General features: G+C 35.8%; 1 protein-coding gene across 1 annotated transcript; it reads left to right on the top strand.

Annotated features, from left to right (window-relative positions):
* Positions 1 to 11,839: 11,839 nt before the first annotated feature.
* On the top strand, positions 11,840 to 21,365 carry Areg (amphiregulin). The gene is made up of 6 exons (XM_074042000.1): positions 11,840 to 12,082; positions 13,038 to 13,286; positions 15,689 to 15,890; positions 16,513 to 16,668; positions 18,490 to 18,589; positions 20,299 to 21,365. The coding sequence occupies exons 1-5, from the start codon at positions 12,022 to 12,024 to the stop codon at positions 18,581 to 18,583; spliced, it is 762 nt and encodes a 253-aa protein (XP_073898101.1). The 5' UTR covers positions 11,840 to 12,021; the 3' UTR covers positions 18,584 to 18,589; positions 20,299 to 21,365.
* The last annotated feature ends 397 nt before the right edge of the window (positions 21,366 to 21,762 follow it).

Here is a 21,762-nt window from a genome sequence, read left to right as displayed (position 1 = left end):
GTTCAGCTTGCACTGGGGAAACTATTCCTTGATTCCTTGTACAGAATTCTACATATTAACATCAGAAACACCCAACAGCCCACTCCAAATCCCTGAATTACGTAAAACTTGCACACAGTACATATATTGAGAACTCTTGGCTGCATGAGGCATAATGATATGTGTTTAGGTCTCTGAAATGACTCATTTTAGAGAACTGCCACAGCCACAGTTCTTGGTAGGAAGCAATCTTTCTCAATACAAACGGAAACAAAGATTGTGTCATAGAGGACGAAGCTCAGAGGAGAACCACAGATGGCGTGGTATTTGGCTTGCTGTCTGTTTATGTAGCCTATGCTAAAAAGATGTCACGAAGGAAGAGTATTTGTTGTTATAAGGATGAGACATCAAGTCTGACTTAAGACTTAGATCTATTCCATTTCAAAATTGTAAGTCAGCTGACCATGGCCCAACTGGCTGATAGATAGAGGCCTTTGCAGATGCTGCTCCTGGAATTACTAGCGTCCTTCCTCCCTACCCTACTAAATGTTTGTATAAGGTCACCTAACCCTCATCTAATTAACTCAATCACACTTCTCATTTATGTCCATTTCTGTACCGTAACTGTATAAGAAAGTTGTCCTATTCATTTTTGTATCCCTACAGCCTATGATAGGGCCTAAGATATAATAAGTGTGGAAGCAATATTTGATGAATGAATGAACAAATGACTCATAGGCTCAGAATTCCATCATGGCCACTTTTGAGGGTAAAGCTAACTTTCAGAAGAGAAACTAATCAAACTTGTACACCATGAAATAGAAATCCAGGTTCATTTAGTAATTTATACTGAAAATTACAACTATTAACATGCCTGGATACAAGAATCTGTCTAGCCTATACTACCCTAGGACAACCAGAAAAGACAAATTCTAAACAGAAGTTGCAATTAAGTCACCCTGGGTGGCATGCATATACTCTCATACACTAATGATGTGTCAGCTATCATTTCCATTTTAAAGCCACTTTGAGCACATGCTGTGTACCTTGTGCTATGCTAGCTATTATATATAGATGTTAAATGCATAGGCTTTGGGTAGAAATCTGGGTTTGGATCCCATCTCTCTGGATCAAATGTGTGACTTCCAGAAAATTATGTGAACACTTGATTTTCTCATCTATTGTATGGTTACGAAAAGTTACTTCACAGGACTTTGTGCAAATCATAGGAGCTGAAATCTATAAACTGCTTAGAACATACACTCTCAATAAATGTCATCTAAACTATGTGATATTTACAATTTAAAAGGGCTCTTTTCCATCAGATAAACTTTCACTGTAAAGTGACTGTAAACTCACAATAAATAGTACATTTTTAATTATTCTTTAGGATAGGAAATACTTAATGGATTTCTGGTCCTACCTTAGGATCTGCATACTATGATACATAATATTTTTTATGAAAAACATGCAACATATTTTAAATTGACCTAGGAATTAAGGGTGATGAACAAATGAATAAAATATATCCCTACTTCTATTTTTACTAATTATCCATCTTGGATATAGTTAATTCTCATTCTCAGTAGGTTTGAAAATATTTCTTTCATTCATCTTTGGTAGTCATATTAACCTTATCACTACATAGTTTTCTTATGTAAAAATAAATTTTACTTTTTAAAAAATGACAAATTGATTCAAGTGTTACCTTGCTAAATATGAAATAAAAATAATAAGCCAATGTTCTCGGTTTGTTTACTAAACAAATTAATTTATTCAGTTCACTCAATGAACATTAAGTGAGCCTCTATCATACACTGTTATAGATGATAAAGAAAAAGCAGCTCGTGACATCCATGAGTGGCCTGGTTTTATCACCTAGGCCTATATGCTTTGTTGAACATAAAGAATCTCCGTGAACATTAATACCACATAAGGCCCTGATGGATTCAGGCAAAGGTAAGACAATTCATAATCATGTCTGAACACAGACCAAACATGAACATTGTCAAAACCACAGCCATGACCCACCATCCCACAATGCTGACTAATAAAGGTGTCTGCTGATTCTTTAATACAGTAGACCCTTGGTATCAATGTGTATCTGGTTCCACTCTAGAGGAAAAACTGCATGCTCAGGATGCAGAGAGTTCAGTATTCAAAAATTACCCTATTTTCCTAAACTGTACATAGAGGAGATCTCAGCATCCAAAATTTGAACCTCATGGAGTAGGCTACATTAGTGCCACAAAATTGCTATTGTACACATTGGTACTGCTCACCAAAAACTAGATCTTATTTCATGTTCTTTATCTTTAATAATGTGTATTGTTGATTCATTTTTCTCATAGTCACCCAACTTCTAAAGATATGCTGCCTTTGTAACAAATCTCAAGTTTTCACTTTATCACTTAAATTAAGCACATTAATTTACCTTGTTTTTTTGGGCTCCACTTACTTTTGGGAGGCGTATTTTTCCCAAATTAAGGGCAGGGAATACTCAGCAGATAATGTAATGATTTAAATACAGTTGAAAATAATGTTTCAATTGAACTGCCTATTGTGCATGAGAGGAAGTAAATTTTTTTTATTTTGTAATTTGTCTTTTTAAAAATTTTATTATTATTATTATTGACTGTGTTAGGTCAAAACCACATGTGATAAATCCACAAATAAGGCAGGCCTGGAGTATCTACAGCTTTAGCCTCTCTCCTGCAGAAGATTTATAAAAACACCCAATCACAGACTATATGAAATTCCTACTAGCATCTAATCCAGAACAAAGCCCAGTCTTCTCCCAAGTCACCTAACAGAAGTCCAAATTCTGTTTCTTTTCTCTGACATACTCTTAGGAGACAGCCAGGGTTCTCCCTTGTTGCAACTTTTCACTTGTATTCCTAGTGGTCTTTGACTGCAGGATATTAATGTAGAAAGGAATATCACAATAGATACAACATAGTTTACTGATTATCATATTGTCTGCTATTAGGCTCAGCTGCATATATTATAAAATCTAAAACAATAATGGCTGAAACAAGATAGAAGTTTTTCTCTCTTATGTAAAAGAAGTCTAAAGGTAAAAATACAGGACTGGAGTGTCAACTTGAAATCAGGGATTTGAACGCTTTCTCTTCCACCATTCTAATTTATGCCTTCCAGATTCAGGGTTAGTTCATGGCCTAGTGTGACTCTTGGAGATACAGCCACGTGTCCATATTCTAGGCAGTTGAAAAGGACTAATGGGGGAGGGATGATAGAAGTATATCTCCCACTTTCAATAGCTTTCTAGTTTCCTTCAGGAAGGGTTTCAGGAAGTTATACTTGTCATTTCATTTCAGCTTACCACATATAACTAGCAGTATTTAGTCACAGAGCCACCATCATCGTCAAGGAATTCTTGGAAGTGCTATATTAGCTGGGCACATTGCCAGTCTGAATAAAATCAGGGTTTTATTACTAAGGAAGGAGACAAAAATGGATATTCGGTAGGATCTATGATATAATTATTGTTATGGTAATTTGTACAGATATTTAAAAAGTCCTTCCTTTTACTTGACTGTCAATTGGGTTAGTATATGGTGAAAAAAGTCACTACCAAGCAATGTATTCCTAGCAGAAATGACCTGATTTTGTAGACATTATGGCAAGATGAGATCACACAGTAGGGAAATCTTGCACAACTGAAAAAGAAAGGTGAGAAAAGGATCCTCTCCATTGGAGTTAGATGTTTAAAAACAAGCAATGCTCAGGAGATGCCAACAATGCAAGTTATTTGAGACAGGGCCTTAATAACAGGTTGCACTCTTGTTGCTTTCATCATTCTAAAAAAGTTTTGAATTCTTACAGGCTTATCTTTCTCAATAGGCAGAGGTTCTCAAGTTATAGAATAAATTATATTAGTATTTACTTATCTCATTTTGAAAGATACACCAGAAGTCTTTCATTGGAATCCGTTGCTTTCTTCATTGATATCAATATTAATTATAATAACATATTTAATATATTTGGAGTGCTGGGCACCTGTGGCTCACATTTGTAATCTTAGCTACTGGGGAGGCAGAGCTCAGGAGGATTATGGTTCTCGTCCTGCTCGGGCAAATAGTTTGCAAGACCCTATCTCTAAAATACCCAACACAAAAAATGTCTAGCAGCATGGCTCAAGAGGTAGAGTGCCTGCCTAGAAAGTGTGAGGCCCTGAGTTCAAACCCCAGTTTAACTAAAAAAAAAAAAAAGATATTTGGAGTAATAAGGAAACATCAGATCCTGTTCCAAGTATTTTACATACATTACATTTAAGCTCACAAGAACCCTATGATTTTGATACTGTAATTATCACCATCTCCTTTTGTAGAGATAAAAAAACTATAGCCACAAAACATTTAAGTAATTTCTCCTGGTTGGAAAGGGGAAGACAGCTGTACTAAAACTCAGATTCTGCAGCCAAGATACATACACTGTACACAGCACAGATGTGGGAACTGACAGCCAAAGTGGTCATTCTTTCTCAAAACTGACATCCTTACTGGAAAGCTCATGTATTCAGTTATGAAATTTCCAAATCAGTTTACTTGGGAGAACATCTTGTATAGTTTGAGTATTTTAACCTTAAGAAATAGAAGTAATGCATGATCTTTACACTGATAATAGGATATACAAAAGAGCAATCAATTCTTTAACCAAAAGATAAGTATTATTAATATCTTTGTGTCCTTTCAGAATTTCCGTATGTGTGTATCTCCATATATATGCTATGTACATAAGAATTTGTAACTATGTTAAGAGTTTCATACTATTATATATACAGTTCTTAATTTTTTGTAACAAGTACCTTAAATTTCTTTAATAAATACGTGTCTATACAACTTTCCTTTCTTTGCTTGTTTTTTTCTTAAAAATGAATTTTAAAGTGTAGACTTTCCTTTCTATCTTCCTTTTCTTATTCATACTGTGTCCTTTTCTCTTTTATACCAAAATCTGTGAATACAGAAAGAATGGAAAATAACATCAAAATTAATAATTTTGTATAAATTGTAGTGTTGTGGTCAGGAAAATAAAAATGAATTGTCTCTTTGAATTTAGTACTGCCTAAATGTATCTTCAAAGACTCCAAATTAGGTAGATTTAGAAACAAAATTTAACATAGAATTTTTTTGGGGGGGGAGCAGCACCAGAGTTTGAACTCAGAGCCTCATATTTGATAAGCCACAACCCCAACCCTTTTTTATATTTTTATTTGTAATTTTTTGCTTTAGTTATTTTGGGGGACAGAGTGTCATTTTGTTGTTTGTCCATTTATCGCCTGGGTGGGCTTTTGCTGCAAATCTCCTGATCTCTACCTCCTGAGTATAACTGGCATAACAGAACATGCCATCCCACCTGGCTCTTTAACATAGAATTGTTTTTACAAATTATTATAAACTGAATTGTCTGGCAGTCATAAGAATTTTCTAAAGTATCAACTGCATAAGTTTTTCCTGCATAGAATTTTAGGCAAAACATGTTTTAAAAGTTTCTATTTTTTCTATTTCAATTAGAGTAGGACAGTCTGAGGGGGAATGAGTGGGAGGGGTGGGGAGGAAAGGAAAGGATACTAAAGGATGAAGAGGATCGAAGTATGCTACATCCATTCATCTATCCATCCATCCATCCACCCATCCATATGCTGAAGACAGTAATAAAATCCATTAAACAGTATTTGAAAAGGGGAAGTTTATGGGGGAGGGAGATTGGAGTATAATGGAAGGGGTGTAATTGTTCAAACTACACTGTATGCATGCATTGAATTATCACAATAAAAATTCTCATATTATTAATGTATTCTAGTTCAAAAATATTATAAGACTACCCTGAGTTCCAACCCCAGTGCCACCAGAAAAAAGCTTTATAAAACTATTTGAAAAATAAAAGTTTATATAAAAAATAATAAAAGCAGCAAGGAATAGATGTCTAATAATGTTGATTGATTACATGATAAATGATTAAACATTACAACAATCATACAATAAATGAAACAATAATTACATTTTAAATTGGTGAAGACCTTGAAATGGGCCATCAAAGAAGAAATATTGCTTAGCATAGTAAAATTTTCATATTTGTATATTCAGTATGTGAAATCCTTTTATAATGTTAATGCATTAAGAGTTTCTGTATTTATATAAACAGAATCACCAATTCCCAGTTCTGTAAAATAACAGTTTACCGAATTTGAAAAAAGAAAAATTCTACTAAGTACCATTTTGAAATGGAAAGATTTAATCAACTTTATAGTTCTTAAAAACTCTTTAAGAGTTTTCCCATTATTTAAGTAGCACTCCATCACCATATCAGGAATAGCTCAGGCTAACGGTACTGTTAAATAACCAAATCTTTCCTAAAATTCATAAAAGGTAATGCTTGAGTATCCCCAAATTTCTAGCAACTTGATATTAAAACTATCTTGTTGGAAGATTTGATATATTGAGAATTGATCAAAACTAAAATTTTTGAAATTCCTTTGGAAGGAAAGAAATCTAGAACCGAAATTACCATCTACCACAGGTGGTAAAATCATTTGGGTTACATAAATCCATGTTTAAGGCAAAGCTATTGATTTTAAAAAGAATACTGAAGAATACACTGATGGTTTTGAATACCTCTTTTTCTATGATTTCAACACTTGACTTCTTTTTTTCATATTAACTAACAAATTCTTTTTCTTATTAGGCTGTGTGATTTCTGTGCCCATATTCAGAAAGCACTGGGAAGTTTGACACACGAAAGCCATCTTCTCTGTAGTTTAACCTGTCCTTGCCTCCCTGCCTAGGTCAGACTGCATAGAAGTGACCTATACAACAAATTAGCAGTTTTCTCACTTATGATACTATAAAACTGGTACTCTTGTTTAAGTCTTAAATGAAAGCCAGTTGTGTTCATGGGACAATACATTAAAATCAATATATGATGTAGCCTACTTAGCATTGCTAAAAATGTATTAATGTTTAAAGACATGATCTGAATTCATAATGCATAAATGCAGCAATCATTTATCATTAATAAAACTATCACAAAATTCTTATGGGTATGTGTGTTGCCAAATTTTAAGTAACAAGAGAGCTAATAGGAGAGTTTGGCAACTATAAAAACTTGGTCATCATGCAGTATTTGATTGTGTCATAATCAGATTGACAAAAAGTACAATGTAAGAAAACAAGGAAGGTATAAAAATGTACTAGAGAAAGGTTAAGTACATGTAAAGTGTTTTTCTGAAATAAGAGAAAAAAATCAAGGAAATAATTGCTTAATGACTAAAATTGGTAATCAATAAAAATCCTATCATTGGACCTTGCCCACTTCAGTCACTTGATTTTAATATATTATTTTTCTGAAATAATAAAATGTCAAATTTTATCTATAGTTCCACATTTGGAAAGAATGACATACTGAAATTTGAATGCTTTCTTATTCAGTTTATGATGGTTGCAGAACCGTTTGATGGCCTTACATTCAGAATCAAGTTAATAAGGTCTTAGCAATAATTTACCATAGATATTATTACATTTCTGAATTTTTTTCTTTCTTTTATTTTTTGAGACATCTGTCTCCACTTCTGGAGTAACAGAATTACAGGCATTTGACACCATGCCCAGCAACAAATTGGTTATTGTGGACTTTTTCACATATTTTTTATATAATAGACTTGTTCCTTATTACATATGATTTTTCTTGAGAGCTCTTTAAAAAAATACTTGGGCCAGGACCCCACCCAAAACCTACTGAATTAAGAGAGGAGAATGGAATGTACATTTTGAGGATGTTCTCAGGTGATTCTGATTACCCCACTCCTTTAAGAAGTAAAGAATGCTCCTGTCTACCAGTCCTCACAGAGGTGTAGGAGAAATTAGGCAAGCAGATTCCTAAATTAATGTCCTAAAACCCTCCATACATTTCCCAATTCAAGACCTTCATCTCCTCAGAATCCCTTATTTTTCCTTTGTCTATCTCAATATCACTGAGTATCACACTTATTATTGTTCAATAAAATAACCTCCCATTTCCTCCTGCCATCACTCACTTCTAGAAAGAGAGAACTCCTTAAATATAAGAGCTGTCTTGTACTTTACCTCATTTCCCTCCACCAATCCAATTCCTCCACATTACTCACATGTAGCACTTCTCACTATATATTTTTATGTACCATTTCCTATATCTTGCCTTTTTCCCCTTAAAAGAATATAAGGTCCTAAAAATGAAGAAATTATAAATTATTTGAAGTTCTATCTTCAGTGCCTAGTTCTCAAAATATATTGAGTAAATGAACTACCTAAAAGATTCACCTTTTTTTCTTTTTGTGGAGTATGTACAAGTTACACATATCATTGGAAACTTTCCACTTTCTGTTTGAAGTGAGAATGAACTCTTTGTCTTAGAAATTGCTTGTTTCCCAGTTGATAATTCGGAGAGTGATAATTGACATTTCTGCAGTATAGAACCCAGCATATCGGGGAAGAACATCTCAATGCTCAGAATGAACTTTTGAACCAATATAGTTTTTCATATACAAATTCTACCACATGCTAGGTTTGTTAGCCAAAGACTCAGTTTCTTCTTCTGAAACTAGGAATAAAAATGACTAGTTTCTGTTAAGCAGATCAAATGAGGCAAGATACATCAGGTAGCACAGATGTAATGAGTGCTCAGTACATGGGAGCTAGCATGATTAAGCTTGACATTGTGATGGGTACAGTATGGTAAGTACATTGAAAAACTGAATGACTTTATTATAATTGGAGCTACTCACAGACATGAGGTGAAAAGTAGAAAATTATACACCTCAAAATGAGCCAATGCACTTAATAATATTAAGAAATGTTATTTATACATTGAATAATTTCTTAATTTTGGTTTTGGGGTTTACATGTTGAATCATAAAAATGATAATAATACTCAAGATCAATTTTATGAACAAGCACATAATTAGACTTTTGGTCTGTAGCACAACTTTTAGCAGAATCAACTTGAGACCTTTTTTTTTACTGCACATATGAAATTGTTAAGACACTGATGCTAGTCACTAACATGAATGGATAATTAAGAGCATTTACCCTTAAGGATGTCCTTAATCTCATAGTAGATGAAAGAATCATCAATTTATCAGAACAAAGCTGAGTGGCCACTTGAATTTATTGAAATTGTTCCTCTTTGCCGCTGCCTTGCACGCAGAATGTAAAGTCCTACATGTACATGGGGCTGGTTTCCTGCTCATGCACATATTCCAGAATGCCATGACACATAAGTGGGTGCTGCACTGTGATGCAATCATGACGAGGGCCTATGCTGCTCTATGATGCATCATAAAATGCCCTAAATGCTTACTATTCATGTGTAGTACAAAGTTCATGCCTTGAAAATATTGAACAGGATTATCTCATGTTCTGTGAGTAGCTCCAATTATAAAAGTCACTCAGTTTTTCAATGTACTTACCATACTGTACCCATCACAATGTCAAGCTTAATCATGCTAGCTCCCATGTACTGAGCACTCATTACATCTGTGCTACCTGATGTATCTTGCCTCATTTGATCTGCTTAACAGAAACTAGTCATTTTTATTCCTAGTTTTAGATGAGGAATCTGAGTCTTTGGCTAACAAACCTAGCATGTGGTAGAATTTGTATATGAAAAACTATATTGGTTCAAAAGTTCATTCTGAGCATTGAGATGTTCTTCCCCGATATGCTGGGTTCTATAGTGCAGAAATGTCAATTATCACTCTCCGAATTATCAACTGGGAAACAAGCAATTTCTAAGACAAAGAGTTCATTCTCACTTCAAACAGAAAGTGGAAAGTTTCCAATGATATGTACAACTTGTACATACTTCACAAAAAAAAGAAAATGGAAACTAATCCATATGTCAAATAGCTTGATTCAGCCACAGTGTACACATATATCAAAATATCAGCTGTACATCATAAATATAAGTAGTATTTATTGATCAATTGAATATATGTATATTAAAAAATGGAAAAAGGGCTGGAACAAAATATGAAACCTATAAGAACAGAACAGTGTAACAGAGTAGGTCAACTGCCTGAGCTCAAAACAAAACTTCTACCAACACTTTTTGAAATCTGTGGGCAAGCCTGAATCTCTCTGAATCACAATAGCCTCATCCAAGAAGATGACAGTGCAGGCCCCTACTTCACCCTGGCATGAGCAGTGCCACCTTTCTAGCCTTGGTTCCCACGCTTGGTCACACCCTGAGTCAGGCTGTCTTTCCATCAAAACTCCCTGCTGGGAAGGCCTTTGAGGGGCCTCTCCACCATCCACAAAGCTTTCTGATACCCATAAGCAAAATTAAACTGTAACTACTTTCCATGGCTCTCTGAACCCCTCTTGTTATCAGATATAATAGAATTACTTATGTATGGATCTGGCATACCACTGAGCTCCTGAAAAACAGGTAATGGTCGTTGTTTAATCTCCTCTCTACATTCCCCACATAAAAAAATACAACAGGTGGCTTATAAAATACACTTTCAACAACCATTAATAGAAAAGAAGGCAAGATTCACAACCCTTATTCATTTCACCTACTAAAACCACAGAATTATTTAGCCTACTCACTGCGATATACCATTAAGAAGTAAGTAAACTTTCAAAAAGTTTCTCAGAATTAGGACAAATGCACTGTGACCGACATTCCTAAAAAGGCTGTTTTACTGGCACAGTGGGGGAAAGAGATGTGTATCTCCGGGTCAAGGAAACAGAGAGAATGCAACTTGTTTCTCTTCCTTAAATCAAGAAAAATCCAGTTCTGGTGCTCCACTCCATCAAAGTTAATCAAATTAAGCAGCTCTCACCCTCCTCCTCATTTTGTCTACTTGTCTTGATTAAATGCCCTGTTGGATTCAAAATAAACTGGCCTTTTTACCTTAGAATTTGAACTGCAGAAGCTCTGGCACTACTCTTTGCCCAAATGCCAAAAGACTACCAGTAGAAACTGTTCTTTAGGCTAAATACTGTACTGCCCAGAAACCCTCTTTGCAAAGAGGGTTTAGTTTAATACTAAGTTCCTTTATCAGAGTGGCAAGAAGCAGTCTTCAGGGCGAGATGAATTTTAATCAAATCGACCTGGTTTTTGCCATTGCCAGCAGTTGTGTGAATTGTGTTTTTAAATCTGCCCTTTCTCTTCCTATAAAATGGAGCAAGGTTATTGAGTGAGATGGGGGTAGGTAAAATTTTAAATGCATAACTTGGCAATGATGAATGGTCAGTAAGTACTAATTTTGATGAGGGACCTAGGCCACAAGGGCGGTTTGAAACTCTGGTCATTCACAGAAGTGGGTGGGAAAGGGCCAGTGATTGAGATGGAAGCCTGTCTTACTGAAGCCACTCCTCCTTCGGAAGCTGTGCCTTCTGGTTTAATGAATTTCATTTGTCCTCATTAAAGACTTCAGGCCACCATTGCTCCCTCACTCCTGGTCTTAATGTACGTTTACACGTGGACACGAACCTTTTCTATTCAAACCCTGTCTGTTACAACCAAAGTTCATCCCAGAAGTCTTTCAGATCCTTGGAAACTTTGGGACTTTGGATTGTCAGGTACCAGCTCCCCCACTCCACTCCCACTCCGGAACACGGATGGGATCCCTTTTGTCTTCGCAGCTGGAGCTTGAATTCCCACTTCCTCCCAGCGGCTCTCTGCGCACGAGGGCGGCGGACCCCGTCATCCGTGTGCGGTTTTGGGGTAGTGACTTCTGCTGCGGCCCCGGGCCTCCACCCACGGCCGCGGCCGTGACGTCACGGTGTGACTCCCTCCGGGCCCGCCCTATAAAGCGGCAGGTGCGCGGCTCGCCTGCGGAATGTTCGCACACCTCAGTAGCCGCCGCCGAGATCCCGGGCGAGCCCAGGGCGCTGGCTGCTCCCGCCACCCGCAGCCGGCCGGGCTGGGCCTTGCGCACCCGCGCGCACGAGCTCTTCTCTCCTCTCTCCCAGCCCCTGCCGGTCGCCGCCATCCGAGTTGCCCCAGAGACCGAGACTCCGCCGTCCCGAAGGACCAATGAGAGCCTCGCTGCCGCCGCGGGCGCCCGTGGTGCTGTGGCTCCTGATCCTCGGCTCAGGTGAGCACCTGTGGCGCTCTAGTGCCCCGCGCCTCCCCAGGCTCCAAGAAGCTGGCGCTCCACGAACTTTGCTGCTGCTTTCCACAAAACGCCCTGCGGCGCCCCGAAATTTGTCCAGCGGGAGGTGATCAGAGGGGAGGTACTTCTGTCTCTCGCGTCCCAGACGGGATGCTGATGGAGAATTTAGAGATCATTTGATCCTAACCTTTTCTTTCAGAGATAAAGAAACAGAGGTCCAGAAAGGTGAAGTGGTTTCCTCAAGTCTGGTGAATTCCTGGCAGCGTTTGCTGCCCCCTGCCTAAATTCCCCATCACCTGTCTAGTGACTTTAGTTTTGCCTTTCTAGAGGCATTCACTTTGTCCCAGAGAGAATCTAAAAGCAACCATCTGCCACCTTTTAATTGAGACACCTCCCCCCATTAAATCATGATAATGCAGGGGCTTGAAACTCTTAAAGTCGTCCCTAGCGCTCAAGTTTATTTCCTATGTAGTAATAATAGTGGGAAATGACAATAATATTGATTAGCCTCTATTTGCATTACTTTCACCTTTTATACACACATTCTTTTACGAGTTGATGCTCGTATCTGGAACCTATTAAAATGGGGTGGAATAACATTCTATCAAACAGGAAACATTTTGAATGTGAAGTGATGGAGATATTTAGACAAGAACTGTAAAATGATTATGTTGGATCAATTTGGTAGTTTTTTTTAAATGTGGAAACTCACGTAGACTCTCTGTGAAAAGAATACCTGAATAAAAGAAGCTCTGTAATTGTAACAGCTGACTTTGCTTCTTGGCAAAATGTGAAGTCGCTTTCATAAGTGACTGAGTCACAACAATAGCACATGTGCAATAACTGCTTTGATATCAGGAGATAAACACTTCTAGCTAACATAGCTGACTGGTGAGAAAAACTCCTTTCTTCATCTCTCCTTCTTCCTTCCCTGCAGGCCATCGTGCTGCTGGACTGGACCTCAATGACACCTCCTCTGGGAAAGGGGAGCTATTTTCTGGGGACCACAGAACTAGTGGACTTGAGACTTCCTCAAGAAGTGAGATGTCCTCAGGAAGGGACATTTCTCCTGTAAGTGAAATGCCTTCCAGTAGTGAACTGTCCTCAGGAACTGACTATGACTATTCAGACGAGTATGATAATGAGCCACGGATAGCTGGCTATATTGTGGATGAATCAGTCAGAGGTGAGTAGAGAATAAAGGGAAAATGTTGTCTACAAGATGTGGGTTTATCTGAACAAAGCTGCTTCAGAAGAAACAGACAGCTCCCCAGATTTTTCCAGTGGCTTTCTTGTGTATGTATCTATTGCATACTCTCTAAAGAGCTGTATGTAGGCACATCCTACATCTCCAGAACATCAATCAGTGATTTATGTTTAACTTTAATCTTTACAACAACTTTATAAGTAAGAATTGTTATTCTTATTTTACAAATACCATAACTGAAGCTCAGGAAGGTTGTGTTGTTCAAGTGTGCACAGGTAGCAAGCAGTTGAACCAGAATTAAAATGGCAGTCTATTTGATTCCAGACACTAGGTTCTTTCCCACTGTGCCACATGACCTCTATTCTGAGAGACAGAAGTAGTCATTAACCATTCCTATCTGCTTTGTAGCTTAGCATTTGTATTCCCTCCCCCACGCCACCCTTCTCCAAATAACTGCATTTTAACACAGAAAAGAAAGAAGTAATGGGACACAAGGAATTGAGTGCTTTTAAATGTGAACTGTGGAGAAACTGGTGACAAGAATCATCATACCTTCTAGAAATGTTAAAGAAGCATAGATTTTTTATTGTATAATCCTGATTTAACCCCAAATCCCATTTGTCAGTGACTCATGGTTTCCTTCACTTTTGCTAATCTTTTCTAAAGACCTTTGCTTAAATGAGAGTAACAAAAAAGGAGATGTGGGGGTTTTTTGCCCTCACATCACTTTGGAGTTTGAAGGAAGAAGAGACCATTAATAAATCAGATGTAAATATCCCAGGAGCATCCACCTTGGAGGCAGGGCAAAATGGTTTCAGAGCTCTTCCAGACCAGTTTCTCTGACTCCTCCTCCTGGCTTCCAGAGTTGGTGAAGGAAGTGCAAGTGGTGGCACAAGTGCACTGACTGGGAGAAGTTGTTGGTGAGAAAAACCTTAGTGAACACTTCACTCTCTTGCTTCTAAACTTCAGCTTCTATGTGTGGGGAGGGATGAGATTAGACCATCAAGGTGTCTAGCACCTTGATGCTTTAAGTTGCTAACACTTCAGAAGACCAAATTATTAGTGGAGCAAATGGCTAGTGCTCAAAATTGCAATGCATTATAAACCAGCATGAGATCATTGGTTGAACTCTTTAGACAGGCTGTTCAGTTAAATATCTAACACAGTGACTATGATTTCTTTTTGAGATTTGCAATGTATCTGATAAAGTACAGTAATATTCATTTAAAATGTTTCTCTTACGAGAACTTACTCTTACTTGGCTCTTTATTTAAGCAAAGAAAAATATCAATATAAAAATCACATGAACACCTATGTAATATTACTCCCAATTTAACTTTTGTGTTATTTGTAACAACATGCTAAAATAGTAATAATATTTATTTGTCATTTCCTTGATCACAGAGGTTCTATCTTTGATACCCTTGTTAACATTCACTGCCTTTCTAATGTTTTCTATTTAATAGGCACTGCAGAACTTTTATGACTAAATAGTATTTTCTCTTTTCACTGGGCTCTGATTGCTGAATTCTCAATCATGTAAACCTACTAAGGGATTAGTGTAACAAAATGCACAGCACTGCATAGAAACCTCCTCTCCCCATCTTTAGCATGTGAGGGAGCCACACCTTGTATAAGAATGAACAAAGTTCTATAGATTCGTAAGTTAACATCAGACTTGGAGGTATCAAGCACAAATATTGCTGGACTATTTTCAAATAAATCAAACACAGATGAGCCCTTTGGAAAGTATCAATTATGATTGATTATAACCTGGGAGCTAAAAAATTGATATATATTTTTCAGTTTTTTCCACACTTAAGTAGTGCCCACCAATTCCCAACTATGATGTAGAGCCAAAGACCATTAAGGGTAAATGAAGGCAACAAATACCACCCAAGTTCCATTTTAACCAATGGCATTGTCCAGTATAGTAGAAAAATAACAAACTTTGACATCCAGTATGGTCATTTTCTAGATGCTTATTCTAGGACAAGTTATTTGTCTTCACACAATTTCAGTTTCCTCATCTATAACACATGGATAAAAATACATGTGACCATGATTGGGATTTACCAAAACTTTGGAATGTATGAAAATTTCAAGAATTATTTAAAATATTTAATGAATACATAAGCCCTACTAACAATAATGACACAAATCAATTCAAAATATATGTATAAGCTAATAAAATAGTTAAGCTTTTCAGAATTTTAAGTGCCATAGAACATAAATATTCTCTGCCAATTTATTGTGTTTATTGTGTGAAGTAATTAGACGAACATGGTTGTTTTCCACATGAGCTGTCACTCATGATTTCTTTTTCTCAATATCCAAAATAATATTCAAGATGAATAAATTTCATTTCCTTTTCCTTTCAGTTGAGCAGGTAGTTAAACCCAAGAAAAACAAGACAGAAAGTGAAAGGACTTCAGATAAACCCAAAAGAAAGAAAAAGGGAGGCAAAAATGGAAAAAATAGAAGAAACAAAAAGAAGAAAAATCCATGTGATGCAGAATTTCAAAATTTCTGCATTCATGGAGAATGCAAATATATAGAGAACCTGGAGGCAGTAACATGCACGTAAGCTTTAAAAATTATATAGAATTTCATATTTCCTGCACCATATTTGAAACCCCTACCTACAGAAAACCATTTATTTTTTTCAGTATGTAAACGAAGGGTCAATAAACTTTTTATTAAAGGATCAGACCGTAGACATTTAGGCTTTGTGGGCCAAGAAGATGTATGTACTTACATAACCAATTAAAATGTAATATTTTAAAATATAGAATATATATGTATATATAGAATATATACATACACACATATATATATATTTCAAAAAAAGACCTTAAGGTACTTTTCACATGACCTTTCTTGTTATTCTAAACCACCCCTAAAGCTGCTAACATATTCAATAATAGTGGAATGTATTTAACTGCATATCAAGTCATTGAACTTATCACAATGAATGACAAGGTGTGTCTTCTTGGAATATCACACCCAAACTAATCTCAACTTGTTCTTATACTAATAGATCTTTAGCTGCAATGCATTCAATGTCTCATGATTTTGAAATACAAATATATGACAGGACTTTTTAAGGTGTTACAGTTAAATGATTGCTTATGACTAGGTAGTAAACTTGAAATATGGAGAATGTTTTCAGCAATTACAACTTTTAAAAATGGATTGTCTGCAGATGCCATCAGGATTACTTTGGTGAACGGTGTGGAGAAAAGTCCATGAAGACTCAGAGCATGGTCGACATTGATTTATCAAAGATTGCATTAGCAGCCATAGCTGCCTTTGTCTTTGCTGTGAGCTTCACAGCCATCGCCATTGTTATTACAGTCCAGTAAGTTTGACACTACTTAAAAATTCCCAGAAAAATCATGGCAGGTTAATTATTTTTCAGTATTTCTATCATATTTAGATGAGTTATTCTGTTGGTGATATGTGATCTTTGGACAGACTATAGTCAAAATTTCTATTACTTTGCCTACTATTGAAACTTAACATGTAAAGCTCTTTTTTAGAACTAGAAATTTTTTGAATTTAAATATTGATGGTTTAATTGCATAATATATTTCTACTCATGGCTACTACTGAATCTCAGAAAGTGCTAATAGTTTAAGTTTAACAAGTTGTTCAGAAATTAATTAAGGTCTTCTTCCTAGTAGGTTCATAGCATCACATTGTTTTGTACTAAAAATCACAAAGAGCTTCAGATCAGTAGCCCCTAAAAAGCATGTCTCTGCTCATATTATAATGCAAAATTCTGAGTTAAAAACTTCATAGCAACAGTTCTAGTTTAGCTACAGCTTATGCATGTTTTGTTTTAAGTGTGGGAACTTATTAAAAAACAAAACAAAACATTTCCTCCATATGGCATGGTGTAGGAAGCTAGAACAACTCTATTACTGTTCCACTTCTTCAGTATCTTCCCTGTGCAACAGATCACATGTTTCCCTTCATGACCAAAGAATGCTAGAACTAGATTGTTCTAGGTAGTAGGCACTGATGGGTACATCAAACTGGTATTGTCTGTCAAACAGAAGTTACTGAATAAGGGAAGTTGGGGGAGGACATGAATGGCTCTAGGATGACTCATGTGCTACTGGAGCTCAGGAAAAGCAATGGACTCATTATTCTAATTTTAGGTCTTTGTAAATTACTTTTAACAACTGGATTGTGTACTCGATTTACCACTACTACCCTTCAGGAAACAAGGGGTTATCTTCTGTCATTGTTTACTGCTATCTTAAATGCAGATGAGATAGTGATAAAATGACACATAAAATGTTTTATCACGTACATAAAGCTTGATGTGCAGTTTAAATATGTTTTGTGTGCTGTAGAATTTATTCTGATCTTCTAATACCTAAAGCCAGATATGCAAATGTGTTTGGGAAAGATACCCTCAGAAAAACCATTATTATTTGACATAGAAAGATAAAACAAAATAATTTCTAGTTATTCAACTTCACAATATTTGATAATCTTTTGGAAAAACATGAGATGACTGTCATGTTGGTACTCTTAAAATAAAGCAGTGGTTTTTCTCCTTTTCTCTCAGCTTCTTCTTGTATTTGAAATGTATCAGACATTAAGCCTAAGCCACAATTGATGTTTTTTTCATAACTGAAGATAATTTTTGCTTTAAACATCACAACCAAAGTTCTGATGAGTTTAAGAGAATGTTTAGTAGAATGATTAAAGACCTACTGAAAGTAGAATTGCTTTTACAACACCAAAAGATTTTTAAACTATACAGGTTTTAAAATAGAAAGTAGCAATAAATAAAACTAGAAAAATGATTTATATTTAGAAATAAATAAAACACAACTTGTTTTATAAGATGGCTTTTAAAAGTTCTAATCATTTAAATTCCTTTTTGTAAGCTTAAAATCCTTCTATAGTAAAATTATCCTATCATCTTCTCCATTTGTGTATGACAACTATGCTAAACTTTGCAGGAAAAAATAAGACATATGGATATGTTCCATGCCTTCTGAAAGTTTGCATCTTGAATATACATTTAAACTTCAGTGCTTTGGAAATGTGTTTATACAAAAGCAACATAAATTTCCCTTTTAAAAAGAGCATTTGTACTTAGTGAAAACATCACAGTACAAATGAGTAGTACTTGATAACAGTAGTGTCTTGTCCCCTTCAGCCTTCGAAAACGATGCTTCAGGGAGTATGAAGGAGAAGCAGAGGAACGAAAGAAACTTCGACAGGAACATGCAAATACACATGCTACTGCATAACTGAAGGTAATACAGGTTTGACTTTTAAAAGTTATTGTTTGATTAAATCCTATAATTTTGAAAAATACAACACTGTTATCTCAAGAAAAATGAGAAATATGTTCCCAATTATAGATACAAATAAAGTTACTGAGAATTGAACTGAGTTCAATAATGAGAATGGACTATATATTTATGCAGTATTAAAAGGAATCTAAATGTGGGAGAAACCAATCCTTTCTCAAGGAACTTAATGTTTAATAGATAAGAAAAAATGTAAAGAATTAGAATACTGAAGGAAGTAAAATGTTGTAAGAAAGGAACCAATGGATTATGAAAAGTTTCTAATGAAAGAAAGAATCCAGTGGGATACATCTAGGGAACACGAAAGGGTATGTATTCAGGGTGGCATCAGAAACAAGTCTAGAAAGACTGATAAGGTTGGGACAGACAGTTATGAATGGGAAAGGAAGGGCAATACTGAGAGATGGAATAGATCACTTTGGAAAATTTAGAGAACAGGCTGTTTCAAATGACTGTTAGATCTGGTTATAATGAAAGGATGAGATCTCAGAGAGCCAAGGTTAGGACACTTGCACTGAAAAGGTGAGAAAGTGAGACAGGAGCTTGAATACTCCTTAAAGAAAAGAGGTAAGGGGAAGGGGGTTTACAAATTTATGAGTGGATTAGTAAGAATCTACATTTTTATTTTTTGTAAAATGTTGTAGGCAGAAGGCAAAGTATAAAGATGGGTGTTTCACTGATAATGAAAGTAAATGTCTTTCCTTAGACATTTAGGAAAGATGACGTCACATCCTTAACTTACTGATTTTCCACCTTCGTTGGATTTGAAAGTTACTTGAGATGCTTATTAAATGTTATATTTCTATGCTCAACCTAAATCCACTGAATTAGAATTTCTGTTTTTAATGAACATTCCAGGTGGCTCTGATGCTTGGAGAACCACTACAGTTTTTATTGGTTAGGTGCAGATGTTACATTGTGAGCCTGTTAGAGAATTAGTCTCATAACTCATGAAATGGATAATTGTTATTGCATCAATTTTTAAAAATGTATTGGCTTAACTACTGAAGCTAAGATCACCAACATAAATAAGGTTGATTTTTGGTTACTTAGTGTCATTGAGGTTTCTCAGTATAGGTCCCAGAATGATTTTAGGAAAGGAATATGCTGTGCTGGCATTTAGTGGCTACCTATTAAATGGTAGCTACTATTATTATGCCCTTGGTACTAATTATCCTAGATTAGCTGTATATCATAAATACACCAAACCACTTAATCTTTGTTTGCAATTATGGCCACTGTGTATATTTGTTTAGGAAAATTATTTTTCATGGCTGTTGTTTCTTTCTTTCTGTCTTTGTTTTTTTTTTTTTTTTGCGGTTCTGGGGTTTGAACTCAGGGCCTCACACTTGCTAGGCAGGTGCTCTATCACTTTGAGCCACTCTACCAGCTCTGTTGCTTTCTTTTACTAAGGAAATTTTATTCAATTCATACAAGCACTTGTAATTTTCCACCTAACTACTCATATAACGTAAGAAGAAATGAAAGAGGGTTTCAAGCCAAAGTGACAGTTTGTCTCTGAAAAATATTTAGCATTTCCATAAGATAGCTTACAAAAAAATTACAGAAATTCTGATTCCTGATTTTTATTTAAAACTGTCTTAAAGCTATGTTTGAATTGAGCTTACCTTTAATACTTTATTTTCTAACAGGATATCAGGTCGAGGTCACTGCCAAGTCACAACTATAAATCATGTGTTGGTCTTCCTTTCATTGAAGAAAATGGAACCTGTCTCTTCTGAGGGTTTTAAACTTTTAATTGTCACTTTTTATGCTAAGTCTTATTTCTGTACATAAAGAGATGCATGGAGATAAAAAGTATTTTTTCAAGTTGTAAATAATTTATTTAATATTTAATGAAAGTGTTATTTATTTTATGGCTCATTAAACTTTTTTTAATCAAGCACATTGAGAGTTTGAATATTAGTTTTGAAGTTGCAATACTCCAGGATATTTTTCTCCAAGCATTTTGTTGATCATTTAAAAAGGATCCCTCCACTTTTTTTATCTTTTATGTTGATTTTTCAAACATTCCTTTTCTTAGAAAGCACTCTTCTTTTTTTCTCCTCTTCCTCCTTCCTCTACTTCTCCTCCTCTTTTGGTTTGGTTTTCTGAGACAGGATCTTACTCTGTAATCCAGGCTGGACTTGCACTTGCAGTCCTCCTGTCTTAGCCTCTTCGGTGGTTGAATTATAGGCACAAACCACTATACCCAGCTTCAGAAATAATTCTAAATGGGAAAATTACTTACTTCTCCATAAACACTAATACTTTTTGTAATAATAATAATAATTCCAAACTGGCCTTTCTTATTCCCTGTAGAGCTTTTACCTAGACCTGTTAGTTATAAAAAGCATCTGGAACCAAGATGAGGTGTTGCCTCTATAACAGTAGGCCCAGATAGTATAAAAGAAAGCAAACTTACAGTTCATCACAGTGATTACCATAGATAAAGAGACAAGAATGGTTTGAGTGTTGTAAAAGTGGCATTTCAAGAGAACCAGGAAGTACTTATATTTGAGACTTCCTTTCTTACAGCATGACATGAATGCATAAGAATCTAAAACCTACTCCTCCTATGTTCCCTTGCTGCTATTCTGTTGCAGTATTCTTGTGTGTTTTTGGTGGATGGTCTTGCAAGAATGTAAAAGTCATGGGGTCACACACAGACTGGTACCTGGCTAATCCACCAAGTTATCCATACAACTTTAATACATAACAAATGTTGTAATGTGTGGGGAGAATATTTTGAGAAACCATTATAGAATTTTATGAATAAAGTTGCCTTAAGATCAACACATCATCTGTTTCAAGCTTAGTACTCACCAAACCTTTGCCCAAAGATCATTTGGGCAGTTGGTTCCTAGCCTTAGCTGCATATGTAATTACTTCAGTTACAAATGTCCAAGCACCCAGATCCCCCCCAAGCTTCTGACTGGAGTGAATTATTGCATCTATAGTTTTTAAAGATTCTTATATGTTTTCTCTATACAGCCAATGTCGAGAACTTTTGATTTAGTTCTGTCTGAACATCTTTGTAATATATTTTCTTATTGACTACATTTGAATTTCATATAGTTTAAGTATAGTGTTAAGAATACTGGACAGAAAAACCC

The sequence above is a fragment of the Castor canadensis genome, chromosome 9, assembly GCF_047511655.1.
Source record: "Castor canadensis chromosome 9, mCasCan1.hap1v2, whole genome shotgun sequence".
NCBI lineage: Eukaryota > Metazoa > Chordata > Mammalia > Rodentia > Castoridae > Castor > Castor canadensis.
The sequence above is the reverse complement of the archived record's forward strand: the minus strand, read 5'-3'. Positions and strand labels throughout refer to the sequence as shown.